The following is a 20,073-nucleotide window of genomic DNA, read 5'->3' as shown; positions in this document are numbered from 1 at the left end:
TCATTTTGATGTGCCACACTTCCTGCTGCCAGCAGGTGGCGCTTTGACTATAACTGAATATTGCCATGAAGATATTTTCAGGCCAAGACTTTTATCAAAAATGTGAAGTTTGAGGCAGTTACGACAACTTCCTGTGTTGTGGCGTTAATCGTACATTAGCACTTAGCCAAGTGTTGCATGATTTAAAGTGTTTCTCGCATGTTTGGTACTTCGTGGCATATTTAAATGTGTTTCTGGGAGTGAATTACAGTGTAAGGCATGCCATTTCTTGTTAGCAGCAGGTGACGCTATGAGTAATTGAATATCGGCATGTAGATGTCTTGAGACCAGGACTTTTATCAAACGTGAAGTTTTGGACATTGTATGCCTGAGATACAACAGCTTCCCGTTTCATGGCGAAACATCAAACTTTGTCAGGTCACCACAGACACACCTTAAGATTAGACTGACCAAATATGATTCTGGTTAAATCTCAATGAGGAGTTAATCACAGTGTAAAACATGCCATTTCCTGTTGCCCACAGGTGGTGCTATGGCTGTAACTGAATATTGCCATGTAGATGTCTTCAGGCCAAGACATGTGAAGTTTGGGGCGTTTCATGGCGAAACATCAAAATTTGTCAGGCCGCCACAAACGTGCCCTTCAACGAAAACTCAAGGTCTTCACAATTTAACGTCGCAAAGGCCTTTAGATTAGACTGACCAAATATGATGTTTATCTGATAAAATCTATAAGAGAATTTAATTAAAAGTACAACATCTAGAAGTGGCAAAAACTGCCAAAATTTTGCAGAGAAAATTCAAAATATCTCACTTCCTGTTGGGTTTTCAGATTTTGCACCCAGGGACTTTTTTGTACAGTAGTTATTGCATCAAATCCAATTGAGTACACAACCACATAATCACGACTGGAGGGACCAAATGTCATAATTTAAAGATTTGTACAGTAGTTATTTCACACTTGTGCGTGAAATCTAGTGTGAAGGGCGCTTAATTGAAATTCTGTATGTGGCGCTATCGAGCCATTTTGCCACAACTAATTTTCACTAATTCTAGTCTTGAGTTGTATTTCAATTTTTGCATTACACGTTTTGAATCCAATTGGCTCTACGGTTGAAAAGATAGCTCCTCTGATTGAAAAAAAATATGAACACCCTTTTGAATAGAGATATATATTGAACATTTTCAAAAGGTTGGAACATATCAAGATCCATTTATTGGCCAGCCCTTCATGCAGAGCACAAGTTTATTAGAGAGAAGGTTCAGGTAATGACGAATAATGACAGATAACAGGATTGTGGAAGGAGTAGAAATCACTCAGCTAAGCCAGCCTAACCACAGCTAAGCTGTAAAAGGGATCCTGTAATGATTTTTCAACAGTTCATCGCATCCGCCATCACATCAGTGTCAACATCCATGAGAAATTTGTGAAAAATGTGCCATTGTCCCATTTCAGACAGGCTGCTCCTCATAATCCATTCAAAAAAGAAGACTACTTTCTCAAAGAAAATCGAGAGGAGTAATGAGAATCTGAAAACTAAATGTTTATGAAAAAAACGCAGCCAGCTCCATCTGGCTAGGCACGACTTGCATTCTGTTTTTGAACATTAAAGCATCGGTATATGCGGCGTGGCAGATTCTAAACTCGCACAAATGTACGAAATTGCTGAGAGAGAATGAAGGAGCGGCTCAGTAAAAATGCTGCTTTTAAATAAGCCTCCATTGATTCATATGCAGAGATGCATCGCTTGATACATCTTTAAAGCACTCCGAGCTGCACTTCTGGGAGAGATTGCACAAGTGATGCATCAGAAACTTCGCAAAACAGCTTTGATTCTCAATTTTTCGTCGATTGAAAAGAAATAAGAATTTTTTAAAACGTCTCAATTAATAGAATACATAATTAAATCTTTTAGTGTTACCATCTAATGGCTAACAATGTTCATAAATACTTAAAATGTTATGCATGAATCATTTCCATTGCTTATTTAAGGAAAGCCCAATAAATCATTAAATCATTAGAATCAGTCCGGGTCAGAAAGGTAACCAAAACCAAGACCGAGAGAAAGCCTCATTTCTGTTCTATAATTGATCAAAGCAAAGAAAAAGGCAACCTGGTGAGCCCTCATGTTTCTAAGGTGAGCTCTAAGGTTTCAGAGTATCTGTAATGAGCCGTAATGATGGACGGTGTGGGCTAAGAGCCAGGTAATCTTGGCAGCCCACTTTTCTGACATTTCACTTAATGTTAGCAGGGTGATATCATCTCGCCCTCTCAGTGCCTCTTTCTTTGTCTCGAATTTCTCTCGCTAAGCCGTGGGTGATAAGCTTCACCCAGGTGTCAGTCGACTGAGGTCTTTCCCTCACCTTATCTCACATGCTGAGTTTCAGACATTGTTTTCACACCGTAAGGCTGAAGACACTACAGGTAAGAGCGCTAGTGGCAAAACAACTGTTTGATATGATATGAAAGCTCTGAGAGAGGGAATGCATCAAATCCAATCGAGTACACAACCACATATTCATGACAGGAGGGTCCAAATGTCATAATTTAAAGATGAAGTGTGTTTTTAGATGTGTAAGCAAAAGTCAACTAGAAGCATAGGTGTTGATCTATAGCCGAGCACCCACAGAAAAACATGAAATAGTCCCCATTCCTTTTATCTAATCAAAGAACAAACAAACAAAAACTATTGAGATTCTGGAACTTCTCTGATAACCCTTTTCCAACAGCAAGAACTGGGTGCTAGTTCAGAACTAGTGCTATTGCCGGATCAGAGTTGGTTCAACTGGCGAGCCTTCTAAGAACCGGTTAGGGAGCAACCACAGAGCTAGGTCTTATGTCACTGTATACGTCTCATCTTTCCCAGCAACGCTAGCGTGACAGCGCCACACACACCATCAACAATGGCGGACATTGCTAAGCCTAACTCTAACTTTTCCTGGTTCAGAGCTGGTGATTTGGGTGTCGAAAGACAAAGAACTGATTTGAAAGTAGACTCTGGCTCTGAACCAGAACTCAAACTGCCTTGATGGATCTGATTGGTGGATCTCACATTGGGTCGGGGCAGGTCGTAATACACACAATTCTACCTGTGTGCAGATAAAGTTGAATAAATAGGCAACTTTATATAGTTAGCTGGCTAATAATAAGACTTTTGTAGGTTGATTTCCATAAAAAAAAAGTGCCACTTATTTACACAGTTTATTATAAATGACACACTTTACCTTTAAGAGTAAACCATTAAAAACAGTTAAATTGAGCATTAATCTGAATATAGTAATTACAGAACCGGTTCTGATGGGTAAGATCATCAACGAATGCAGTGAAGTGATGCAGTCTGCAATCAGCACTGCATGAGTTAATGTTTCGATTCAGAAAATCATTGCACTCAATTTCCTTGTTAAAAAGACCAGGTTGGGCTAGAAGCAGATTCTTTTTAGTGCAGGTTTGGTGCTGGTCTACATGATGGACCAGTATAGCCATGCTATTTATTTACCCTAAGGGTGAAGAAATGATCGGAAAAATAGGAAGGTCAAGATGAATTAATATTTAATATCTTGACTCATGAATTTTGATTATCCATTGTGATGTCTAGATGTCAAGCAGACATTGACAAACTCTAACCATAGCAGGATTATCACTCTTGTAAATCTTTTGTTTGGTATTAAATTTGTTTAAGGTGACTGGCTACAATTTGTTTTCTTTGCACTGCAGCAAAATTCTCAAAATATGATTATTATTTATCAGCTGGCAGGATGGGTCTAAAAGCATCTTTCTGGTGAAGATATAGTAAATAAATGAAGCCTTACTGAGCGATGAACTCATGCATTCAAAACACGATGGTCTTTTCAGCAGGGACGTGCCTTGTGTGCCGTTTTAAGCTGTGCATGCGCTTGCATGCATGCATGCAAATGTGCGCCTGTGTCTTTCAGCAAAACTTTTTTTTTTTCTTAAAAGCAGCCATTACCAATCCCAATAAACGGCACCAAGATTCAGCCAAGAAGTTAAGCAGCTAAATGGCCTCTGAATTCCCCCAAAAGAGTCTACAATGAAAGACTTCAGTTTTCTGCATTAGCTGTCTGAAAATGGCTGAGGAGGGGAAAGAAATGAGGAAACACTCCTTCTTGGCAAGCCGCATGATTAGTCTGTTAGCTGGCACAAGCTAAGGTCTCCCCCTTTTCAAGGCGGGAGGAAAACGGGAATAGAAAAAGAGAGTGATTTCAACTTGAGGAAAATTCTGTCTGGGGGATGTTCATCTTAAAAACAGCCCGCCTTCCGTTCTTTTCTCACTTTTTTTATGCAAAAACACACACACACAAACACAGGCACGCAGTTCCTCTCCAGCTAGGCTGGTGAATCCACTGGGAACCAGTGCAATCTAGCCTCAGTCACGTGTACAGTTTTAAGGGTTGGGGGTTTTTAAATTCCTTTTGTGTCAGCACAAGTCTCTCCTGCAGTCCGCTGAGCTTTGTCATGGTGTGGCATTCGTGTCTGCATTTGTATTAGGCCCTGTTTACACCTGATTTAATGACTTAATTGAAATACACATGGCGCAGTACAATACCAGCACAACTGGTGGCTGGTTAAACTAAAAAATGCGAATAGATAGTAAACAATTCAAAGTGAATTATCCCCTATGTGCTCCCTGTCAGGTAAAAACCTAGCTTAAAACAGCCTAAGGAGTTTTAGTGCTGGTTTTAACTTGTTTAAGCTGGTCTCCACTGGCCAAGGATTAGCTAGTCTCCAAGCCTGACAAGCTGATATCCCACCCTGGCCAAATGAAAGTGTCCAAAACCCCTCTAAAACCATAAAAACTCACCAACCTGGCCATACTGGGAGACATTTGTCACCTTAAACCAAGTAAGACCAGAAATCTAATTTGAGCTGGTTTAAGTTTTTTTTAAATAATGTGTTCATGATTGCTGTCACACCCAAAAACTCAAGTACTTGAAAGAAAAAACAGCTTAAACCAGGCCTAGGGTCTTCTAGTTTTGCAACCTGGTTAGACAGATCAGTTTTGATGGTTTTCAGCTGGTCGGGGTTGGAAATAAGCAAGACTGACCAGCTAAAAACCAACTTGTCCATTCCGGTAGACCATCTAGACCAGTTTAAACCACCTATGGTTTACAGGGGTTTTGGACACATTTCAGATGGTCAGGTTGGGAGATCATTTTAGACTGACCAGTTAAACACCTGGTTGCCAGGCTGGGACCATCTTAAACCAGTAAAAACTATTTAGGATGGTTTAAACTGCTTGTTTTTCAGCAGGTTTTGCATGATTGATCATTGCTGACCCAAGTAGCAAAGTACTTTGCTACTCTTGCCAATCCCTAATATATGTGAGTGTGTATTAAAGTAAAGTATTTCTTTGCCACAGGCACATTTCACTAACAATCACACTCAAGCAACTCAACTAACCTGCTGAAAAGTCCTGCTAGACCAGCACTAACCAGCATAAACCAACCTAGACCAGCATGGAAATCGCCAGCCTTTTAAGCAGGGACAAAACGAACATCATGCAAACAACCAGATAATTCACAATGCAGTGACTTAGCCTCTGTGGCAATCCACAATTATGTTTGGCAACGGAGAATGTATCAAGTGAAGGTACGAGAATGTTACTGTGAGGACTAGGTGTCCTTATGACTGTGATAAAACTCTCCTCTATAATACCATTGTGAAAAGGGGAAAAAAAAAAACACATTAGAACAACATCCCACACTTTCTCGCTACAGTGCGCCTACAAAGAGCCTTTGTTCTCCCACAAGACAATTGAAATTTCCAAAAGGATTCCCACGGATTCTAAATTCGGCTCTTGCGCTTGCCTTGGCATGAGAAAGTGCCAAAAGCACAGTGGCTCGCGGGCCTACACGCGTCCATTTAGTGAAGCAGCCAATCCATAGCTGATCAACAACGGCTAGCGTTTTAAGAAATGGAACATCAAGACTGTATTGTGCATTAATGCTTACACAAAATGTGTGCGTTTTGGCACAACAAAGCTGCAGGAAAAGAAAGAAAACCATGCACAGGAACAGAGAGGAAAAGAACAATAGCATTTTTTTTTCTATTAAAAGAGGTTAAACAAAGATACAACAGTACTGTGTTGTTAGGTATGGTGAAGAGGGAAAATAAAACACGTGAAAAGAAGAAATAAAAAGCAACCCGGCAAACTGGCTCACACCAAGTGACTTCACATAGCAGAAAGACTTCTGGAGAAAATCCCGCAAAATTAGGTTGGGCAGGCTACCTAGAAACCCAACCACCAAGTAAGAGTCTGGCATTTGAAGCCCACCCACATTAGAGAAGTGTATATGAATACCAAAATGTATCTGTATTTAGTAAGGAGAAACCTGTTTCCCACATTTTGTGTCCTCCTACGTGCGAGGGAGGTGGCGTGCAACACTGTGTCCTAACCAGGCACGAAATGCTTTCGCTCACCGTGCCTGGTTAGCACACTGTACTTGAGCTGAAAAGTGTACTGAACGTTTACATCAGCACAGACTCATGAGTACATGTGTCATTCCTGCATGGAGCTACTCACCGATGACTGTGGCGGAGAGCTCTTTCTTGCCAGCACCCAGACGGTTCTTCACCTCACACACAAATGTTGTGTTCACCGTTTCGTCCACCTTCCTCACCAGCAGCCGGTTGTGTTCCACCCGTACCGAAGGCGGCATCTGACCCGACGTGCTGAGGAACCATCAACACAGAAAACGGCATTTCTAGCTAGTCTTTAAAACCATGTTGGCTTATTTCAGAAACATAACACTTATTTACTGAAAATACATCCATATTTATTAAATATCATGTTTTGAGACATTGTGTTATACACGGTGGAAAACAATGATTGCATGTTATTTCTTTTTTTAATTAGCCTTTGTGTGCTGAAACAGGGTTTTTTATGACACACTAATGCACACTATTATAATTAGGCCTACGTCATTTGAAAATGTTTCAAATAAATACGTAAGTGTTGCATATTCGTCAACTAACTTGAAACTTTGCAATCAAATGGCTACATCTAATAAATAAGTCTTGCTAATAAATACTGTTTTTCTATCTGTATTGATTCATGTTCTCCATTGTTTTGGTGAAAAAATGAAGTTGAAGCAGTGAAGCGTTAATAGGCTGTTGTTGCTTTATACCGCAGGCAGAGATGCTTCCTCAATTCAGAGCCAATTAGCCTGTGGCTGTTGTTAGCAGCAAAACTGCCATATATGAATCTGTTTCAATCATATTGGAGATGGAGCAGCAGCACATACACATAAATATTAAATATGGACTTTCTTCAGACTAAATGAATACTAATGCTAATGAAAACTAAAGTATTATTGTTTCTTTCTGTTTTGAGTAAATTCTGGCATCATTTACTCACCCTTGTGTTTTTCTAAGCTGATTTTTTTTTTTTGTGGAAGAGAATATTTAGCAGAATGTCCAAGCAGATATTTTATATATACACTACAATTCAAAAGTACAGAAGAGGATTAGGGCCAAGCAATAATAAAAAAATAAAACCATCTCGAGATTAAAGTTGTTAAATTACGAGAAAAAGGTCGAGATAAAATTTTGAGAATAAACATTAAATTACGAGAAAAAGTCGTTAAATTACAAGAACAAATTCGTTAAATTACGAATTTGTTCTCATAATTTAATGACTTTATTCTCAACATTTTATCTCAACTTTTTCTCAACTTTATCTCGACTTTTTTTTCATAATTTAATGAATTTGTTCTCATAATTTAATGACTTTTTTCTTGTAATTTAATGATTTTTTTCTCAACATTTTATCTCAACATTTTTTTCTCGAAATTTAACGACTTTTTTCTCATAATTTAATGAATTTGTTCTCATAATTTAATGACTTTTTTCTTGTAATTTAATGATTTTTTTCTCAACATTTTATCACAACATTTTTTTCTCGAAATTTAATGCCTTTTTTTCCTCATAATTTAAAGAATTTGTTCTCATAATCTAACGACTTTTTTCTCGTAATTTAATGACTTTATTCTAAACATTTTATTTAGACTTTTTTTCTCGAAATTTAACGAATTTGTTCTCATAATTTAATGACTTTATTCTCAACATTTTATCTCGACATTTTTTTCTCGAAATTTAACGACTTTTTTCTCATAATTTAATGAATTTGTTCTCATAATTTAATGACTTTTTTCTTGTAATTTAATGACTTTATTCTCAACATTTTATTTAGACTTTTTTTCTCGAAATTTAACGAATTTGTTCTCATAATTTAATGACTTTATTCTCAACATTTTATCTCGACTTTTTTCTTGAAATTTAACAACTTTAATCTCGAGATGGTTTTATTTTTTTATTATTGCTTGGCCCTAATCCTCTTCCGTACAAAAGTTTGAAGTTGATAAGATTATTATTATTTTTTTTAAAAAGAAACTTCTTCAGCAAGTTAAATTGATCAAAAGTGACATTTATAATGTTACAAACATGTATTTTTCAAGTAAGCGTTCTTCTGAACCTCCTATTCGTCAAAGAATCCTGAAAATTTATCAGTTTCCACAAAAATATTAAGCAGCATAACTGTTTTCAATATTGATAAGAAATGTTTAAGCATCAAATCAGCTTATTAAAATGATTTCCGAAGGACAATGTGACACTGAAGGCTAGAGTTGGGTACCGAAATCAATACTTTTAAGGGTACCAACCGAATTACATTGGTACTACAGAGTACTGATTCACATTAAATCAATCGGTGCCAAATTTCGGTACCTGAGAAGTGAGAATGCATTTGGGCAAGAGAGTAAGGTACGGCAGAGAAAGCAAGGGAGAGACCATGCAACGTCAACAAAATCAAGAACCACAATGAAAATAAGTTAATGCAACTTTATTGTGTTATCCCTGACAAAGAAGTTGTAACAATGATGTATTACTACTTTTTATGTCAAATAAGCTCAACTCAAGTCACCCCAGCAACTTGTTCAGACACAACACACAGAGCAATGGCTAAACATTCTGAAATGTGGTTAAATTTCACAAAACTGTATATGATCTATGATCCGCGTTACAAGCGTTGTTAATCTCACTCTGGTGTTCCGCGTAGAAACCGCTCTCATGCGCGCTCCGCATGTTGTTACATACTAAATAATGTCAGTGTCATTCTTCCATGTGTTGTTAGTCAAACTCCAGCTCTGAGCATCGTGGGGAAAATGAAACAACACTTTTGTGCTACTGTGCTGAGGAAACACACTCACAGCACGTTCGAACACAACACTGAAGAGCAGAAGTGAAGAACAGTCTTTCATGACATTTAAATTCTCCGCTGTAATGTGTTCTCATGCTACAGCACACACATAAGTTTATTTCGTCTAGTGTGTAAAATTTCGAAATAATAAAAATAAAAAAAAATGATGAAATTGTGAGGTTTATACAGAAGAGGATTAGGGCCAAGCAATAATAAAAAAATAAAACCATCTTGAGATTAAAGTTGTTAAATTTCGAGAAAAATGTCAAAATAAAATGTTGAGAATAAACTCGTTAAATTACGAGAATAAACTTGTTAAATTTCGAGAAAAAAGTCAAAAAATGTTGAGAATAAACTCGTTAAATTACGAGAAAAATGTCGTTAAATTTAGAGAAAAAAGTCGAGATAAAATGTTGAGAATAAACTCGTTAAATTACGAAAAAAACTTGTTAAATTTAGAGAAAAAAATAAAATCGAGAAAAAATTTGAGAATAAAGTCATTAAATTTAGAGAAAAAAGTCGTTAAATTACGAGAACATATTCATTAAATTATGAGAAAAATGACGTTAAATTTCGAGAAAAAAGTCTAGATAAAATGTTGAGAATAAACCTTAAATTATGAGAAAAAAGTCGTTAAATTACGAGAACAAATACGTTAAATTATGAATTTGTTCTCATAATTTAACGACTTTTTTCTCGTAATTTAATTACTTTATTCTCAACATTTTATCTCGACCTTTTTCTCGAAATTTAATGAGTTTTTTCTCGTAATTTAACGAGTTTATTCTCAACATTTTATCTCTACCTTTTTTTTAAATTTAACACGTTTTTTCTCGTAATTTAATGAGTTTATTCTCAACATTTTATTTCGACTTTTTTCTCGAAATTTAACAACTTTAATCTCGAGATGGTTTTATTTTTTATTATTGCTTGGCCCTAATCCTCTTCCCTAGGTTTAGTCTTATTTTTTTACTGAAATAAATGTTTTTGTTATTACACGGAGAGTAAAATACTGAAATAAGGTACCGTTGGGTACCAGCACCGAATTTCAGGTACCGATACTGGTACCAGTTAAAATGTGAACGGTACCCAACCCTACTGAAGACTTAATAATAGTAATACTGTTTGTACTGTATTTTTGATCAGATAAATGCAGCCTTGGTGAGCATAAGTTAAGTGTAATTTAAGCATTCTGCTAAACATCCTCTGTGTTTGACCAAAGCAAAACAATACAGGTTTTGAATGACATGCATAAATGACAGAATTTTGAACTATTTCTGAAAATGTATTAAGAAGGAACTCACGTTGTCCAGGTAATCTCAGTGGGTTCTGGGTTGGCGTCAGCCTCGCAGGTCAAAACAGCATCAGTCCGCCCCATATACCAGTTATTGTCATATCCATCTATTGTCACAGTGGGTGGGTCTAGAAAGAATGTGAGATAGAGAGGGACATTCATTCATCATTAAATCCTGCATTGAAAGCACAGTTCAAAGCAGTTCAAATCTGCCGTTCAGGGGTGGGAAGGGAAGATACAGGTTTGCTGAAGGTGGCACTGCCCTATAGATCCTCAAAGGGCTTTAACACGCTGGAGAAATGCAGAATGAAAGTGCAAGAGGTGAGGATGTTCCAACAGAGGCGTTTATAAAAGAAATGGTGAAGCTGCAAATCTCTGACACCCTCAAACATTCCAGCTCAGCTATGCAAACACAGACACCTCAAACACTCCGTAAATAGCTTTCATGAAAAAAATGCAAACAATGCGTTGAGGCAGACATATGAGGCAGAAGCGAAGATGCTTAAATGCATTTTTCGATGAAAAGGAGGGTGGGTGAGGGAGAAAAGGTGTTATGAGCGAATGATACGGGGCGGATTATAAGTTCATATGTGTGTCACTGAGAACGCACACCTTTAAAGGATTAGTTTGGCCAGAAATGAAAATCCTGTCCTCATTTACTAACTTTCATGTCGTTCCCAAACCATTCTTCGCTGAAACACACACAAAAAAAGTTTCGAATACTCTGCTGGTTGGCTTTTCTTTGCACTTACAATGAATGGGAACTAAAGCTTTCAAGCTTCGAAAAGGACACAAAAGCACTATAACTGTTTTATTAAAGTCATACAATAGCTTTGTGCAAGGAACTGACCAAAATTTAAGCCTTTATGGTAGCACTTTATTTTATGTGTACTTTCCTTGTACATATATATAGTAATTACGTTGTACATACGGGTAAAAGAGTGGTAACACAAGGTACTTACCTGACATGTATGTACATGGAAACTAATAAGAATCACTGCTGTACTTTCCAACGGTACATATATGGTAAATACTTTGTACCTATAGACAAGTGTTGGGTAATAACAACAGGCGCTTACTTATAGTGGCAGTATATTGTAACTAACAGACTGACTTACTAATGGTATGTACATGGTAACTATGTTGTACTTATGGGTAATAACAGAAATTTATGGTTTATTGTAAGACACTTACTATGTTGTACTCATGGACACTAGTAAGTAAAACAAAATTTTCAAGAAATAAAGCAATTGTTTTGCTGCACTATGTATACTTTATGTAGTGTTTTATGAACTGGTAATGCGAAATTGCTCTCCACAATAGTGCATCTTATTTTACAGTCCTTACTAGTTAATATGCTTAAGCTTATTATTACAAAGGTTAAAGAGTAATGTTTATGTACAAGGGTGCACTTTATTTCACAGTCCTATTTCCATGTACTTACTATGAACGCACTAGTGAATAAACCAGTTAGTTAATGTGTAAGTTACACCTGTGGCCGGTTGCATAAACTTAGTCTCTATGTTAAGACTATAACTTAAGATCTAGTTTGACCAATTAGCAGTTAGTTAGGGCTAATCGGTCTTACTTTTCTGATTCAAATGAGACTGATCTACCTTTTTATGTAACTGACTTTACAAAGTTAGCACCAGTCTTGAAGAAAAAAAAAAAAAAAAAGATGACTAAGCAGTTCATGCAACTGGCCACTGGTAAGAGCTGGTAATTCCTATGTAATATTTATGTACAAGGATGCAATTTATTTTACAGTCCTTTTCCATGTACTTACAATGAACGTACTAGTGAATATACCAGTTAGTTAATACATTACTTAGGCTGGGGGGGTTCCTGTTATTACCTACTCTTGTCTGTAAGTACTACATAGTTACTGTGTATATACCATTAGCAAGTACATTAATGTGTCTTACTAGTTACCATAAATAAGTGTCTGTTATTACCCACACTTGTCCATAAGTACAACATAGTTACCATGTACAAACCATTAGTAAGTACAGTAATGTGTCTGTTAGTTACATATACGGACACTATAAGTAAGCGCCTGTTGTTATCACCCAACACTTGTCTATAGACCCCTTAAAAGTTTGTAAACATTGCAACGTTTCCTGGTGGGCGGGGCTTAGCTGGAGGCAAAAAGAGACGCTGGACTCAATGTTGACAAGCGTAAGCTAGCTAGGAGGGATTTATTAAACATAGATGCAGAAGAAGGTTCAGAACTGTCCGAATATGTGCAGTCACTGACTCTGCGGGACCGTGACAGCTATTTTTGTAAATTAACTTACGTTTTGGATATTTCCTAGACAACATATGAATTACTTTCGGGTGGTTTGGGGAATTTTGTCAAGGCTTATTGTCTAATGTAACCTAACGCTGGGCTAACTATGATTATGGCTAGCAATGTGGATTATTTTAAGAGACCATTCAAAAGATGGCACACACATCTATCGCTGTATGTTTGTTTAACATTTAAGCAGGCTAGCGCGCTGAAAGTTGGCGACTTTTCAGCTATAAAACAGTAACTTGCTGATTTGTACTAGATAAAACCAACACACCATTACATATGCATCGATTATTTTACCTGATATGAAGTGTGCACTGCAAACCGTCTAGTCTGTACGCCATATTGCATTCAACCGCAATTATCTTATTGATTTCTGTGAAGGAATGTTCCGGGATCTGGTAGAAATTTAGTTTTGAACCAAAAGTCCTGTTCCTTCTATTCTGGCAGCCAAAAACACAACAAGACGACATTTTAAAGTCAAAACCTCAAACTTTTAGCGTCAAACGTTACTTATTAGTTTCCATGTACATACATGTCAGGTAAGTACCTTGTGTTACCACTCTTTTACCCGTATGTACAACATAATCACAATATATATACCAGGAAAGTACACGCACTGTAAAATAAAGTGCTACCGTCTTTATTTATATTTTTATCTTCTCCCTCCAGTGAGATATTAACTGCTATGACCGGAGCGAATCAGTGAAACAGTCTGATTCACAAATGAATCATTCAGACAAGGGCTGCGTTCCCGAAAAGCATTGCAAGCTTAAGTAGATTGCTGAAAATACTGGCACCAATGGTGTTACAATGTTTTTGGGAAAGGAAGCCTTGATTTGTAAGCTAGATCAGATTTTTTAGAAAAGATCAGATTCATAAAATTAATTGTTCATTGCTATCTTATGAAAATCTATCATTTTACAGTGAGCTTGACAGCCCCATTTATTTCCATTAAATTGAAAAGACTGACCTGGAAAAGTCACTCTTTAGAAGAAACAAAGTCATATGGATATTGTGAGCGAATAATGACAGAATTTTCCATTTCGAAGATCTACTTCTAGCAGTGTGTGAGTTTGTGCATGAATCTTACACTCCACCACTAGCTTCAAGGTGAAGGATTTTGGCTCGCTCTGCGTCCTCTGGGTTACCAGGCAGGTGAGTTCTTTTCCATTTTCAGCAGGTGTCGGGACCATCCGAAACTCGCTCTTCACGGTCACTGTGCCGTCCACTTCGGGCACTGAAGTGTTGTTATAGCGGCCAGCAATAGTTGTAATCCAGGAGATTGTTGCCTCTGGTTTTCCTTGGGCTGCCACACAACTTGCCACAACAACTTCAGAAGGGCCGGCTCGGACTGGGATGGCGGTAGCTGAGTTTTTGGGTTTAGCTGATGGAGAAAAAAAATTATTTAAAACATGACATTGTTTAAAAAAGGCTATTGAAAACCAATCAAGTGGTGCTTGAGCTAAATAAAAACATGCAACAAAGCAACACGGCACTCCGACATGTCATTGACTCGTATTAAGGGGACAGTCAGCCGGTCATTTTCTAAAATAAATGTCGACAAGGTGTTTCAAGCATTCAAACAGGGCCACTAATTACACAGCTACTCACCAAATAAAAAAAATGGATATTGATTAATTACATGAGAAGAAAGAGCGCAGAGTGATACAAGAGACATGAATTTAGCACAGTTATATAGGAAACTGGATGCCTGGGACAATCTGGGACGGTCAATTATAGAGGTCATTAAACAAAAATATTTTAATCACAGAACTGAGTAGAATGAAGCTTATCAGAGAACTGTTTTTTCAGTGCCTGATACTGACATCTTTGTACCTCTGTGCCAACGATGAGCTTAAACATTAAAGGTGCCCTAGAATTAAAAATTTAATTTATTTTGGCATAGTTAAATAACAAGAGTTCAGTACATGGAAATGACATACAGTGAGTCTCAAACACCGTTGCTTCCTCCTTTTATAAATCTCATTTGTTTAAAAGACCTCCGATGAACAGGCGAATCTCAACATAACACCGTTACTATGTAACAGTCGGGATCATTAATATGTACGCCCCCAATATTTGCATATGCCAGCCCATGTTCAAGCATTAGACAAGGGCAGCTAGTATTAACATCTGGATCTTTGCACAGCTGAATCATCAGACTAGGTAAGCAAGCAAGAACAATAGTGAAAAATGGAAGATGGAGCAATAATAGCTGACATGATCCATGATATCATGATATTTTTAGTGATATTTGTAAATTGTCTTTTTAAATGTTTCATTAGCATGTTTTGCTAATGTACTGTTAAATGTGGTTAAAGTTACCATCGTTTCTTACTGTATTCACGGAGACAAGAGCCGTCGTTATTTTCATTATTAAACACTTGCAGTCTGTATAATGCATAAACACAACTTCATTCTTTATAAATCTCTCCAACAGTGTAGCATTAGCCGTTAGCCACGGAGCACAGCCTCAAACTCATTCAGAATCAAATGTAAACATCCAAATAAATACTTTACTCACATGATCCGATGACGAACACTTTGTAAAGATCTATTTTGAGGGTTATATTAGCTGTGTGAACTTTGTTTATGCTGTTAAAGGCAAGCGCAAGCTCCGGGGCGGGGAGCGTCAGCATTTAAAGGGGCCGCAGACTAAATCGGCTCATATTTAATGATGCCCCAAAATAGGCAGTTAAAAAAATTAATAAAAAAAAAATCTATGGGGTATTTTGAGCTGAAACTTCACAGACACATTCAGGGGACACCTTAGACTTATATTACATTTTTTAAAAAGACGTTCTACGGCACCTTTAAAGATAAATGGTGGCAACCAAACGTAAAAGTGTAAGAATCCGTCATTGTTCATTTATTTTCAAAGACAATGCCTGAAATCAAATTAAAAAGATTAGAATTTTGTCTTAATTCACTAAAAAAGTATTATAAAATATAATAAATCGAATTGATAAACCAAACTGCTGAAATGAAATAATCACTCTATAGCCGAGTCAGATTTGCGCAAAACTTTTTCGATATTTTCTAAATGTCGATAAAAAACTACTGGGAAATGATGCAGTTTCCATTAACTAAAGACTTTATACTGTATATAGGAAGACAGTGCACTTGTATTATTATGAATGGGAGAAAGGGAAACGCAATATGGCGAAATAAGTCCCGCCTTCAAAAAGAGCCAATCACTGATTGGTAAAGTCATCGCATAACTGCAGCTATCGTTAAAAGCTCCAGTCCCTATAGAAACAGTCAGACGCACACTTCCTATAGAGACACGCACTTAGGACTGAGCATAAGCATTAGCTTGATCCAGCCTGAAAAATGCTGTTTTTTTGTCATGATTCAAGCGTTTAAACAAAATTTATAAGAGAGTTGTTGTCAGATTTCTTTGGTGATTTCAAATATATGAAATTTGATTGAAAGCTTGGTGAACAGCTTTGGAGAGTTTGATATTTTCCCATTCAAAAAGATAGGAGCTGTATCATCTTTAAAGAATGATCGACTTCTATGTACGCCAGGTCACCTGTAAATATTCCTTTTTCAAATTGCCTGAAAAACCACCTTGTTTTCCCATTGGGCATATTTTCAATTCGCAATTTTAATTTGCGCAATTAGAAGGGTAATGGAAACGCAGCTTATGTGGCATTTTGCATGCTTGTAAAATATTTTAATTAAGTATATGTATGCAAATATTAAATATTTATTATAAATTGTAACGTGTGTATATAATATTAGCAACAAAACAATTTTGAGATTATTTATATAAAATTTTATGATAGCTAAAATTAAATTAAATTAAATAATCACTCTGTAAAATGCATATAAGAATAGTAAAATAAATTTTATAAAGATGATCATTTCAAATTAACCAACCCACATTTAAAAGCAAGTGGTTAACAACAATACAAGATGGACGCTGAGTTAATGTTCTACTTGGTTTGCCCAGGGCTAAACAGTGAAAGACAAACCGAGCGAGACGCTTGAACACAGCCAACAAGGATAAACGGGCAACACTGATGCACAGCATCACTTTGTCTCTGATGATAGCATTAGCTTAGTCATTCAAATGATGAATCAGGCTAATGGGTGACATTAGTGTTAAAGCAGACAGCAGAAATGCTACTGTGAGTAAAGCTAATGTAGTTTAGAACGACTCTGTGTCTGTGCTTTCCTAACTACACAAAAAGAAGAGCTAACGATTTTGCAGTCCAAGCATCAACCTTGTGGTCTGTTGTTTAGGCAGACATTTAATGAACATTTAAAACAAATCTGATACAATTTTGTTGGCAATATAAAACTAGGAAACATTGTAAATATTGATTTTATTTTAATGCGCTAATTATTTGACCATTAAATTTCCTAAAGACTGTGCCAGCAGGCTAATTTCACGCTCCCTGCTCATGTCAAGACTCGAGAGTATGAGAGAGGAGGCCGTTTTAAAAGCATCTCTGATTTTAACCAAAAGGCCAAAAATAGTGATTGAAAAGTTTGATTCATTTTCATGAATCAGTTCTTTTGAACCATATCGTATAATTGGTTGAAACACTAATTCATTAATATATTTGAGTCATCATTTGGCATGGAATTTAATATATTTTATATTGTTAAATTGTTATACTTGAGTCTGTCTTGTTTGTAGGAAGCACTGAAGCAGGTCTATAAATAAACACAAGTGAGTTACTTACCCAGCATGATGAGAGTGGTCGTTCCCTGCTCATTTCCACTGGGGTAAGTTGCGTACTCGCAAATGTACCTGCCAGCATCAGCCATCTTCAGTTTGTCGATCCTAATGGATGGGTTCTCCAGGGAGCCCCTTGTGAAATTAACTCTGCCTTCAAACTCTTTATTAGGGAAACTGGCTCCATAATTGGGGTGGAATACAGCAATGTTGTGTCTATCACCCTCGACACGCTCAAACATCCACGAAACCTACGAACCAGAAGAAATAGGGAATTAATTCTTGCACGGCATTGCTTTAACATACTGCATGCTGCCAGCCATCTGCTTGTTGTTTAAACTCAGGACTTAACCATATGGATGGTGATAACATTGGACAATTACTCGGGCCGGTGCTGAACTATCACTAAATATAACATTTGTTCAACATGTACAGGTGTTTTATGGATTGCCAATAATTAATATTCACGTATGCACTGAATAATGCTGTTGTGATTTCTGCATATTGAAATGTGCACCAATGTATATCAAGCAGGCAGACATAGATTTTATCGAAAAAAAACATGATAATGACTTCTGATATGCTTTCAAGGTTATTATTTTTAACAACAATAACGCAACCATCTATATACACATATATACACACCATCTATATACACATTCAGGTAAATTGGGATACTTTTTGCCATTGAGATGACTGGGAAAAATTTGCAAAATCTATATATTATTTATATATATATATATATATATATATATATATATATATATATATATAAGTATCCCAATTTATCTGAATTTACCCTGTATATATGGCGAGGACATCAAATACCTCATTTTTGACCCTTGGAACTAATCAAAGTATCTTGTCTCACCTGTGTGAGTTTGGTGTTTCCGCTGTTGATGAACTCACAGCGCAGATTGACAGAGCTATTTGGATACGCAGTGACCTCATATTCCACTCGAACACGCTGACTCCAGACCACTGCAAAAGAGGAAAGAGTGAAACGTTAGAACGTTCCAGTGTCGGAGCCTACATTTAATTTATGAAAATGAAACCCAGACATCAGGCTAATATGAAACACACCAAAGTGACTGTTATATTCCTGGGTCTGAGCTTCCTCCGGGAAAAAAGTGCAGTCTCAGACTGATTAGAGCTCAGTGGCTTCATATCTATCGACTAAATGTGCAGACTGTCTCAGCATGAGACTTATCCTGCTTTGATTGCCCATAATTAAAGAAAAAAAAAAAAACTTTGAGCCATCTCATCATCACAGCATCAATCTACACAATCACGGATATGGATCAGAGCTCGCTTGAACAAATGCATCTGGATGAGAAGCATTATAAAAGTCAATTTGAAACGTTCAGAGCGTTTTACTTCCATAATGCAAACAAAATATTCAATAAACAAAAAGTAGGGTTGAGCTTGATTTTATCCATCAATAACCGGACTCTTCTTTGGAATAATGTGCACTAATGAACTGATCGTAATAACACAAGGAACATGAACACTTTTAAAATAAAAGTTCCAAAAAGAGATCTTTTCAGCAATGACAAAGATAATGCATTTTAGGTTCCTCAAAGAACATGCAAAAAGAGATAAATGGTTCTTTTAATAATCTGAATCACTTTTTCCATAATAAAGAACCTTTTGTTCAATGGAAAGATTCCATGGATGTTAAAAGTTCTTCTATAGAAGCCAATAAAGAACCTTTATTTTTAAGAGTATATTAAGAGTATATTACATATTCTTTTTCAAAGCTTCATGTATTCTTTATCAACAATTAAATGTGGGTAGGTTTCATAAAAAAAAAAAATAAAAAAAAAAATTAAACAAAAAGCTGAGAAAATCACATTTTTGTCAAAGACTATGTCCCAGTGAGATTTAGAAAGATGATCAAAACACATATGGAGTAAATCGAGTCCATCAACATCCGCATTTCTTCAAAATGAATAAAAACAGTGAAATGCAATCTCGTATATTACGCAAACCTGCAATATTTAAATATGTTAAACAACACAAACATACGTTATGTATTCAATCTCACTTTATTCACCAATGTCTTTGCTGCTGACCTTCGATGATCCGATTCAACCATACTAATAAGCAAAAATTTAGATAAACATTGTATGTGATCAGCCTGAAGCTTTACATTTGTCAAAAATGTAATTTTTTGTTGTTATTAAAAAAACAAACAGCCCAGATGAAAAAAAAAGCAGCACAAAAATAATGTATTACTGTGTGTATTACTTAGTTACTTTCCATAAAAAGTAACTAAGTAATGCAATTAGTAACTTTTTTAGGGAGTAATGCAATATTGTAATGCATTACTTTTAAAGGTAACTTCCCCCAACATTGCTTGTGTAGTACAGTATGTTTCAGGCCATAGTATATAGAACAACAGTGCACTGCAAATAATAAGCCTAACCCTACAAATAATTTATATTTCAAATAAATGAAATGAAACAAAATAAATTGCAAAGCTTCACAGTCCTATACCTCTTCCTGGGTCGACATTTCATTCGGTAACGTTAGGCCGTTTTGATTTATATCCTGTTTAATGTTTGATGTTTGATGT

General features: G+C 36.4%; 1 protein-coding gene across 4 annotated transcripts in view; it reads right to left on the bottom strand.

Moving 5' to 3' along the window:
• Positions 1 to 20,073, bottom strand: part of pvrl2l (PVR cell adhesion molecule related 2 like) — a 193,205-nt gene that overhangs the window by 100,010 nt on the left and 73,122 nt on the right. For all 4 annotated transcript variants that reach the window (XM_067411284.1, XM_067411286.1, XM_067411285.1 and 1 more), the window contains exons 2-6: positions 18,367 to 18,476; positions 17,503 to 17,746; positions 13,896 to 14,189; positions 10,520 to 10,637; positions 6,543 to 6,691 (exon numbers count right to left, since the gene is read on the bottom strand). In XM_067411284.1, the coding sequence (XP_067267385.1) occupies positions 6,543 to 6,691; positions 10,520 to 10,637; positions 13,896 to 14,189; positions 17,503 to 17,746; positions 18,367 to 18,476 (915 nt within the window). The remainder of the gene's footprint in view (positions 1 to 6,542; positions 6,692 to 10,519; positions 10,638 to 13,895; positions 14,190 to 17,502; positions 17,747 to 18,366; positions 18,477 to 20,073) is intronic.

The sequence above is a fragment of the Chanodichthys erythropterus genome, chromosome 15, assembly GCF_024489055.1.
Source record: "Chanodichthys erythropterus isolate Z2021 chromosome 15, ASM2448905v1, whole genome shotgun sequence".
NCBI classification, from domain to species: Eukaryota; Metazoa; Chordata; class Actinopteri; order Cypriniformes; family Xenocyprididae; genus Chanodichthys; species Chanodichthys erythropterus.
The sequence above is the reverse complement of the archived record's forward strand: the minus strand, read 5'-3'. Positions and strand labels throughout refer to the sequence as shown.